Source organism: Erythrolamprus reginae, chromosome 3, assembly GCF_031021105.1.
Source record: "Erythrolamprus reginae isolate rEryReg1 chromosome 3, rEryReg1.hap1, whole genome shotgun sequence".
In the NCBI taxonomy this organism is placed as follows: Eukaryota; Metazoa; Chordata; class Lepidosauria; order Squamata; family Dipsadidae; genus Erythrolamprus; species Erythrolamprus reginae.
This window is the reverse complement of record NC_091952.1, coordinates 226181388-226192009: the sequence shown is the minus strand read 5'-3', so window position 1 is coordinate 226192009 and position 10622 is coordinate 226181388. Positions and strand designations below refer to the sequence as shown.

General features: G+C 39.1%; 1 protein-coding gene across 2 annotated transcripts; it reads right to left on the bottom strand.

The window, feature by feature from the left end:
- Nucleotides 1-551: 551 nt before the first annotated feature.
- On the bottom strand, nt 552-9996 carry PDP1 (pyruvate dehydrogenase phosphatase catalytic subunit 1). Of its 2 annotated transcripts, none has more exons than XM_070748036.1 (2): nt 9371-9996; nt 552-4427 (listed from the first exon to the last, which is right to left on the bottom strand). In XM_070748036.1, exon 2 carries the CDS (start codon nt 4381-4383, stop codon nt 2773-2775), a length of 1611 nt encoding a protein of 536 aa, XP_070604137.1. In that variant the 5' UTR covers nt 4384-4427; nt 9371-9996; the 3' UTR covers nt 552-2772. The 2 variants fall into 2 exon arrangements, with proteins under 2 accessions (XP_070604137.1, XP_070604138.1); XM_070748037.1 differs by lacking the exon at nt 9371-9996 and adding an exon at nt 5860-5905.
- Between the last annotated feature and the right edge of the window lie 626 nt (nt 9997-10622).

The following is a 10622-nucleotide window of genomic DNA, read 5'->3' as shown; positions in this document are numbered from 1 at the left end:
CCACAACTACTTTTCCTTAAAGGTGCATTGGTTTTTTTAAAAAAATATATTAATATGTGTGGAATATCTCAATATGAATTGACAAATCAATTCATTTCCCACTCTCTATCATTTGCAATAAAGTTTTTGTTTCCTTTGCACTCTTAATATACTTTTATTCTGGCATCAACAGCTGTAAAGTTGCATGGTCCAGTGGAGTGGAGGCTCCTGCCAAGGAGGTCCCAGAGGAGGGCATGACTGGAACCTTTGAGCCCTGGGGATCCTCTAGAACTGGAGGGAGAGAGGCCTTTGGGAAGCCAGCTGACCCCCAAATTGGGGTCAGCTGGCTCCATCCACCATTTTGAAAGCCCGAAGCAATTTGTGAAGTAGAATACATTCAAATATTGTGATCCATTCACTCTGATGCTACTAATTTGTTCCATTTTCTGAGCTCTTGGGAAAGGCAGTTTCATTGCAAACATTTTCATGTATAAACAGTGATTTTACCATTAAAAACATAGTCCAACAATCAAATCTGAAATTTGAATTCAGCAAAATAAAGGCAAGACAACTTTTCAAAGTCTCTAATGCATGTTTCGAATAATTGTTTTTATTGAAATTTACCAAAAGGTTATGTTATTTGTTCTTGGACTATATTGTGTGGTGTTGAAAAAGCCATTTCCCCTCCCCTTTCAATGCAAACATAATCTGAGAAATTAGTTAATTCTGATGTTCATATCTGTATGTACAAAACCATCAACTCATCCCAAAATGCTGAATATATAGGGCCAGGACTTAATACCGTTATAACTAGAACCAAGCCGCAAAGATACATTTACATGTATTACAGATGTCACAAATATCTAACAAAATGAATAATGAATAGTGTAACATAAAATATGGTTTTAACAATTCTACTCCATTTATAAAGGTGACAACTTAAACCACTCAGTTTTGTCATTAATACAATAAATAACAAAATTAGATGAGGAATATAAACAAAAGCTGTAACAATTACTTCTTTGGACATAGAAAGAGAAGACTACCCCCCCTCCTTTTAAGGCTGCAGATAGGAATTTTCCATCAGGTTAAATTTATAAAGAATATCCATTCAGGAAAGTGATGCAATTACATATTGTATGTTTTTGCATTTCAATACTTGCAATCTTTTAGACATACATGACTCTTAAGTGTACACTAAGGAGCTAAGAGAACTTCAGTGCTACAAGATCTAAGTGCTGGGAACATTCATACACATAGTACTGGCTTACTAAGGACAGAGTTAGCTCATTGTTCTTTTTGCTTTTTATATATATGTATCTGTGAAGATCACTGACATATTCTAAAATGTGTCAGCTTAAACAATCACATATGTGATAGAAAGTAAAATGCAGTTCAAGTGGAATACATACAAGATATTTAAACAGAGAAGCATAGATATGTTCATTTGCTAATGCTTCAGATGTAGATATGAACTTCAGGAAAATATTAAGCAACGATTCATATAGTTATACTGTCTTTTTATGAAGTGATAAAAACTTGTTCAGTATTATAAGGCAAACTGACATTTGTGAAGCCTTGAGTCTGACATTAAATTAAAAACATTCAAATTGTAATTGCTAAGAAAAACTTTTTAAATTTACCTGCCATTTCCAAATATACCATTATATGGAATATAGTTCAGAGATCAGTCATGCAACATTAGGAAGAGATCTGGGATGTAAGCAAGTTTACACACCAGTTATAAATTTGAAAGGAGTTGATGTTGCACTGCCAGTGGAATTAAATATATAGCATGCAGACTTTTCTCTGCCACTATTTCTATTTACAATTTTTATTACATGGTTTTCTTCAAGTTACCGTGGCAACCAAACAATACAGGTACATTTTTTGCTTTGTAATACTTAACACATCCAGAAGACCAAACTTTAATTCAGACTAGAAACATGTGACTCCACAAATTTACTAAGTCACTACCGTTTGTCTAAGTACAACACTAAACCCAAGATGAGCAAAAATAGATTTGATATGAGTCTGACTGAAAGTCAAGATTCACAAAAGTAAATTTCAGGTTTACAAAGAGGAGTAGGTGGGGTGTTGTTTTTTTGCACTTTTCCATTTAGTTATTTTAACCTTTTTATAATTTATTGCCCTTTGAACTGTGCAAAATGTATTAGCTTTTCATGCAAACTGGTCTTCAATTTCTAATACTTCTGGATAGGCTTAGGATATTTATGGCTTAAACTTGGACTTTTAACATCAATATTACAGGCATGTGTTTCAACAGATATATCACTACCCAAGATAGTTAGATATGATTTCAAGACATGTACTGACTGTTAAAAAATACATTCCCTTCCTTTCCTGAAGGAAAGACACAACAGCTACTTCATAGGTATAAAAGTCAACAGCCCTATTCAAGTTCAGTTTTATAACCAAATTATCATCCAAAGTTTTCTAAAGGAACTTAGATACCTACCAACATTGGAATTTATATATGATAAATACAATATTTTTGACCTGAAGGACATTGCTCTGATGCATACCAAATAATCCCAAATTACAAGCCATTGTTCAAACAAATAGACTACTTAGTGCAAAGTTGGTTTTGTTCTCCTGGTAGTTTAAATCAGATAAGTAACATTTTGACCATTGTCCAAGGTTTTTGCAAATTATATTTGCTCCAGTTATAATTCCAATGACCTGATGATAATCAAGTGTTTTACTGTGATGCACTCAATACTGGTCATTTTTTTTTTCATTTTGTTCTGTGAAGTTGTTTGTCACATCAATTCAGAATTCTTCATTTTGACACGCACCAACAACATGGGAATTGAATTGTACTACTATAATTGTGATATCATCCCTGTACATCCGAGCCAACTCTTCTGGAAGACTGAGCATCTTAGAGAGCCGTTCATGATCCACAGTGCCAAATTCATTATTTCCTACAGCATGGCGTATCAAGTGAGTAGCAGCATTCTGATCTTCATAGGCCGAAGAGACACGAGCTCTCCTTTCAGTAAGAAGCCCATGCATCTGTCCCAATGTTACCTTGTAACCACCAACAGTTATTGGCTCCTGCTGAGGAACACCTGTAAGATACTCACCTACAATTCTAACTACATCCTGCCTGTGCATTGTTTCCCACAAACCATCTGTTGCCAGTATCAGGAATTTGTCCTGAGGTCTTAATTTGTGATGTATCACTTCAGGCTCAGCTGTGAGATATGGCGGAGTATGATAGTTTGGTGGAATAAACTTTGTATATTCATTATCATTGAGTTGATCGGGTCCAGATTCTACTACTCTCTTCTGAAGGTCAATGCTCCACTTAAATTTGACATCACCAAAAGCTCGGAAAGGCATAAGTAAACCCAACAGCCGATCTTGTTTGATAACGCTCTTTTCTTCGGACTTTGGATGTTCCATTTTAAGTCGTTCAATTTCACTTTCATTGTGTGAATTATGATCGTGAGACAAAGCAACAGCAGTCCAAGTGCCATCTTCTTCTTGGACACCAAGCATGGCTCGACTATCACCAGTATTGGCAACATGCAAATCAACACCATCTACATGAGCCACACAAGCAGTTGCACCAGAAAAAGCTACGCGCAATACTAAATAGTTCAGAAAAGAATTTGGATCTCCAACTTGTGCTTCCAAAGAAATGTCATTGTCAAGCCTCTTGAATGCATTAATTAAAGCTTCTTTGACATCTGTTGTTTCTCCGGTGTTAAGATCTATGAGTTCTTGCCAGTAAGTTCGCAAGCTGTTGAAGTATAATTTGGAGGCTTCTTTACTGAAATAGTCATTAGGATGCTTATGCCACTGTAAGATGGGCAACAGGGCCCTACCACTTTCGACAGCATTTTCTATTTCAAGTAAAGTTTCATGGGGCAACAAAGAAACAGCTATATAATAGAACAATCGCTCACTGACAGCCTGGGCACATGCACATCCTGCGTGGCCATCAAAGACACCCAGGAGCATGCCTCTTGTCTGTAAACAAGTAGCCGCACTTCTTCGATCCTCTATGGGAGCATTGGCTGGCAGCTGGTTGCTGTCAAAGCCAAGAACAGAACTTACATTTTTGCCATCAAACTCTGGAACTTTGAAACTATATTCATTTGCCTTGAGGATGCTGTTGACTTGTGGAGGTGTGAGGTAAAATCGCTGTGGCGTGGAGACATAGTTTCTGGCATGAATAAACTGACTGAAGTTTTCCTTTGGTCTGCAAAGCGTTGCAAGCTTCTTCTGAGGAACATACCTCAAGTGCTTGTGAGTTACAGGAGGGGACAAGCAACATAGATGTTTGTGGTGACAGTAACATGCAGTACTATATATCTTGCTAATCTCACAGTTCCGAATTAATGGGAGTAGTAGCTGAGCTGGTGCTGGCATGGCATCAGAGAACAATGGCAGTCTGGAGCTTTTGACTGGAATTGCTGGAAGAAAAGATAAGACAATGTAAATTTAGGATGGCCCTTTCATAATATATATATATATGCACCATAATCATGTACCCATATACTTTTATTTAAATACCTCTTTAATATGTACAGCTTTGCTGATTCAACAAATACTTGCTAGAAGCAATAATATTTTAAAGTATCAATCTAAGATTAAATATCTCAATTCACCCCATATTCACAAATAGCATTATTTAATTTAGTCGAAAGTTCAAGTTGGGAGAACAAAAGTCATCTCAAAAGTTGAAGAAGCGAAACAACCCAGATTGAAATCCTGTCCTTGAAAAGACTCTCAGCCTCTATATTTGGAATAAGAATTTGGACTGAGATATGAATGAAATTGACACATTTGTTATTTGTGTAAATTATTGTAATCTGTTTTCTTCTATATGATTTCCCTCCAATTTCACAAAATTAATAACAGAACAATATAACAGAGTTGGAATGGACTTGGAGGTCTTCTAGTATATACAGGAAGCCCAACAACATTTCAAACAAATGATTGTTCAATGTATCCTTTAAAAACCTTCAGTGTTGGTCTGTTGGAGCACCCACAATTTCTAATTAATTGTTCTGACAGGAAATTTCTCTTTAGTACTAGGTTGGTTCCCTCCTGGATTAGTTTCCACACTTCTTGTTCTGCCTTCAGGTGCTTGGAGAATAGGCTGAACCCTCTTCTTTCTTACTACTCCCATTAATGGAACACTACTATCATGTCAGTCCTAGTTATTCTTTTCATTAAACTAGACATATCCAATTCCTGCAACCGTTCTTTATATGTTTTAATCTCCAGGCCCCTAACCATTTTTGCTGCTCTTCTCTGCACACTTTCTATCTAAATTTATACCATGGCAACCAAAATTTGAAGGGACCAGGCATACTGTATATCATGTTTATATTACCCACCAGTTACTCTAGCTCTGTTCACCATTTACAAATGACCAAAGGTATTTATTGTGTATAACAACAATCATGTACAGTAGACTACAGTCTGGAACTACAAAACTTCCAACAGATTGTTTTAAATGATTAGTCATTTAATGGTCTTCAAGCAAATCATAAAAATAATTGGTCTGCATTTTATAGTTACGGTTTTTTTGAGCAATTATCTGTTACACAGTTTGTGGTCTAGGACAGTAGCAACTTCAGAATTAATATATAATATAATATTGTATGCTAGAACTAACATCTAGCCTAGAGATTCCCAAACTTTCTTGCTTATAATGCCCTTAGTGTAATTTTCTCATTGTACCCCTATCAGTTCCCAGACATGCTCCATAGCACCCCAAAGACATTGGCACAGTTCAGTTTATTAAGTAGTAAAATATCCTACAGTGCCCGTGGAATTATTGTCATAACCTAGGTGTCAAAATATTATTACTCAGATAATAGCACAAAAAATACCTACCAATTCTCCTGGGCCCAGGACACACACACATTCTCCTGTCACAACAAGAAGCCGCCAACATCCATAAAGCAGAAGCCCAGGAATAGCAAGGAACAGGAGAGTTTATTAAAGGAGGAAGAAGTAGTCTCCAACATTGAAGGGGGACAGGAAAAAGAGAGACAGAAATACAAGCAGTTTGTTTGTAGTGACAAACATTAAGAAACAACTTGCACATAGCCAGTTTCTTAACCAGCACTATCTAAGCTTTTTACAGCGGAACACAGAGCAGATTCTCAATCACACTTGCTATGCCAACATAACGTCTAGTTCACACAAGACTCATCTACTATCAGCCAGATCTGAAGAACAATAGGCATAACATTGTTTTGAAACGAGACTGGAAGGATATTTTAATCTGCTAAGCACCAGCTTCAATTATTTGAAGCCATCATTCAAAGGGTATACAGCTGCCCTGAACAAGCAATATAGTTTTCACTTGAGGATTTTCTATAAACCAAGATGCTCAGGATTTCTCCAGCTTCACTAACAGAGATTAGTAAACAGACATACAGGCCATGTTTTAACCAGATTGATATTTAAATCAAAACCAAATGTCCATGCTAAACAAATATGAGCAGTACTAAAAATAACAAGTTGCCTCAATCTTCCTGATTACATATGAACATTACAGAAAGGAGGCGGCTTCTTAGGATGAAGAGCAGTTGCATCACTACCACTTCAACAATGTGGTGATTTCAAAAAATGCCTCCTTACATATCCCAATTTTCCTTATTTGAATATTGGGGTCATCAAGCCATGGATTTATGCTCAATCCAGTTACAAAACATATATCCTATTCTGCAAGTTCCCCAAAGTCCTTGCAAATTCATGAGATAGAAGGGGGTCAATCACAAACCCAAGACAGGTTGTTCCTAGGATGAGGGCATTCTAACAGAGGATTAACTATATCTTCCCAAGGATTCTTGTCAATCCTGTTAATTATTCTCCATAATGCAGCTAGTGGTTTAAAGAAAAAAAGGGTTGCACAAGTGAGTTCTTCTGGATACAAGGCAGGAGGAAATAAACTAATTAGTTTAAGTAATGATCTGCCAACCAGATTAAAAGCTTTAATTATAGTAGAGGTGTCCTCAGGGAGAAGGGCAGCATTTTTAAAGTACCATAAAAACCTCAAATAAAATGCTAGCTTAAATTCTATTCTTTTGCATTAAAGAAGAAAAAAAAGCAACACATGCCTCCTAACTTCAATATTATTTATCATATAGAGCAGGGTCCTCAAACTTGGCAACTTGAAAACTTGTGGTGTTCAACTCCCAGAATTCTGGGAGTTGAAGTACACAAGTCTTAAAATTGCCAAGTTTAAAGATCTCTGATATATAAGTACGCAGCACAACTCAGCAGATGGAAATAGTTGGCTGCCTATATTTGAGTTTGAAAGTTTGGAAAAGAATTGAGTGGATTAGTACTGGGAGAAGTGAGCTGTAGAGAGTACCACAGGCTATGAAGAGATGAGAAACTATCAAAAATTTACATAGACTGCAATGTTCTGTCTATGTATCTATATATCTATATATGCTATATGCCTATATACTGCATATTCTGCCTTATATATTGCAAGATATTGCAAAAAAACTACACTAAGATGTAGAAACTTATATTGTTTTCTCAACTTGGGAGAGTTTTCAATATATGCATATATCTATCTATGTAGCTACAGTATATCTATATGTGTGCATGTGTGTGTACGTACTTTTACGTTGTGCATATATATATATATATGTATACACACACACACACACACACGTTATACATACATACAAGCTGACAGGAGAACCTGTGGTTTAGAGGTTAAAGCTACTGCCTTACAAGCAGACTCCTCAGGTTCAACTCCTGGTAAGGGCATGGCTAGCTGATGAGAGCAAAATAGCTTGAAATAGAACTAGTCTCCCTTTTCATTATCAGCAAAAATATATTATACATACATACATGTATAACATATTTTGTATGTATGTGCGCAACATATTTTTCCTGATACTAAAAATGAAGAGAGACTATAGATCTATTTCAAACTATTTAGCTCTCTCAGCTAGCCATACTCTTCGGAGAGGGGCGGCATACAAATCTAATAAATTATTATTATTATTATTATTATTATTATTATTATTATTATTATTATTATTGTTATTATTATTATTATTATTACCAGGAGTATGTGAACCTGGATATATACAGGCCGAGAGGCAAAAAAGGAGCTGTGATGTTCCTTCAATATACCAGGGTGATTTTTATATATATATACCAGGGTGATTTGGTATATATACCAGGGTGATTTGGTGTGTGTGTGTGTGTGTATATATATATTTCTGTCCTTGTTCTAAGGCGAACACTGCGAGACCTAAGCTGCCTTCCTTCTATAAATACTGGTGGCTGGGTGTATATATATATATATAGGCATAAATACATACATAAATGTATATGTATCACAGGTTTTTGCTAAATTATTATTATTATTATTATTATTACTATTATATTATTATTAAATCTGACAGAAAAGAACCATATATATATATATATATACACACACACACACAACTCAAAAAAAAAAAAAGAGAACACTAATATAACAATATAACTCCAAGTAAATCAAACTTCTGTGAAATGAAACTGTCCACTTAGGAAGCAACACTGATTGACAATCAATTTCACATGCTGTTGTGCACATTCAACTTTGTACAGAACAAATTATTCAATGAGAATATTTCATTCATTCATATCTAGGATGTGTTCGAGTGTTCCCTTTATTTTTTGAGCAGTGTGTGTGTCTGTTTGTGTATACATACATACATACACACACACACATATACATACACACACACATATACACTTACACGTGTGTATTAAGGAACGTTGAATAGAGCCACTGCTGAAAAGTAACACTTAAATATGGCCCATTTTGCCCAATAGGGCCTGCAGACAAGCTGGAGCTTTCCCTTCTTCCTCTTTACCAAGGAAAACCATCTGAATGTGTCCAATGAAGCCACCAGGACCCCAAGCTTGACCCAGACAGGTCATTCCCCCCACCCCACCCACCCAAGAGATGCAGCATAGCGAACCCAAGGCTTTCCGAAGGCAACCCCCCCCCCCCCCGCGGCTCCAGAAATGTCACCTTCAAACGGGACCGAGGAGGATGCCTTGCTTGCATGCCTGGCTACACAACAACAAACGCCTCCTCGTTCGGGGGCTGCCTTGGAGACGGGCCTGAATTCGGGTCTGTGGCTGAAACTACGTCCTCCTCCTCCTCCTGCGAGGAAGGGATCCCCGGTCTCCTCCCGGGCCTTTCCGCCTGGTACCAAATATGGGAGGCGGCCCCGGCGGCAGCATCACTGCCTCCTCCGCCTCAGGCCGGTGGTGGTAGTGAGGGAACGGAGGCGAGAGATGGCAGCGGCCGCTACCCAGGACCACCCGCGGGCGCTTCCAGCCCCACAGCCCGGCTCTAAACGCCAGAGATACTGACCTGGCCCGAGATGGGGAAGAAGGAAGGTGACGGCGCCCGGCGAGGGCAGCAGCGGGTTAAGAGGAGAGCGAGCGAGGCGGCCGCCGTCCCGCCCTTCCGCGGCCGCCGTAGATGGGGGCGACTCGGCCTCTCCCTCCCCCCCTGAAGCCCGAGTGGCCAGCGGCGGGCGCGCGCGCGCCCCTGCCTTCAGCTTCTCGCTGCAAGCCGCGCAGCGGAAAAAAAAAAAAGAAAGAAAAAAGCGAGACGGTGCTTTCAAAGGCTCGTGGGCGGTTTTTGTGACGCCGCCCCGATTATATAGCCTTCGCTCGGCCGTCTTCAACGCCCATTGGCTAAAAGGCAGGAATGGGCGGAGGGTATGGAGAAGGAGGGGCGGCGGGTCACGTGACGTGACTCACAGGCTCATTATCCCAAGCGCCCATGCTTTTCCCCCCTGCCCTCTTTTTCTTCCGTTTTGGCGGAGGGATCTCAAAGCTTATGTTCGCCTCCGCCGATTGCCTTTCCCTGCGAATGGCTTTCGGGAAGCAGGTTGTTCCCTTGTACCGCCGAGGACTATTTTTCTTCTCTTCTTTTTAATTAACGTACCTTCCAATCTGGAAAAAAAAAAGGTGGGAGCCGGCAAAAAAAAAGAGGGCGGGTCCGGTCGACGTTTGTGTTTGGCTCTGGATCTCCCAGACGACCCGCCTTCGTTTGCCTTTGCGGCCTATCAGGGCGCTTAGTTGAGAAGAAGAGGCGTGGTCCGCGCTTCTGGGGCGGGGCCGTGGGAGGTGCCTGTGAAAGCCGTATTCTGTGGAGTAGTAAGCGCCTAGAGTCCAATTTGGAATTGGACGACATATAAATTGCACAAACAAATAAATATTTTTTAAGAGTGGGGCTGCCCTTCACAATGCTCCCTCTTTGCTAAAGGTGTAACTTAAGTTGATAGGATGACAAGGATAGCTATGCTTTGCTTTGGATAAGAATCTCAGTGAACAAAGTCACCTTATGTGTTTATCACAGGGCTTATTAGTGTTTCCCAACCTTGGCAACTTGAAGATATCAGGACTTCAACTCCCAGAATTCCCCAGCCAGCATTTGCTGGCTGGGGCATTCTGGGAGTTGAAGTCCAGATATCTTCAAGTTGCCAAGGTTGGGAAACACTGAAATTAATGCCATGTTCTGGATGTGCACAAGGAGCCGAATGGAAAACGAACCAAACTTATATTTTCACGGTAAGCTGAAAAACGTAGTCAGCTGGTTTATGGTTTAGTAAATG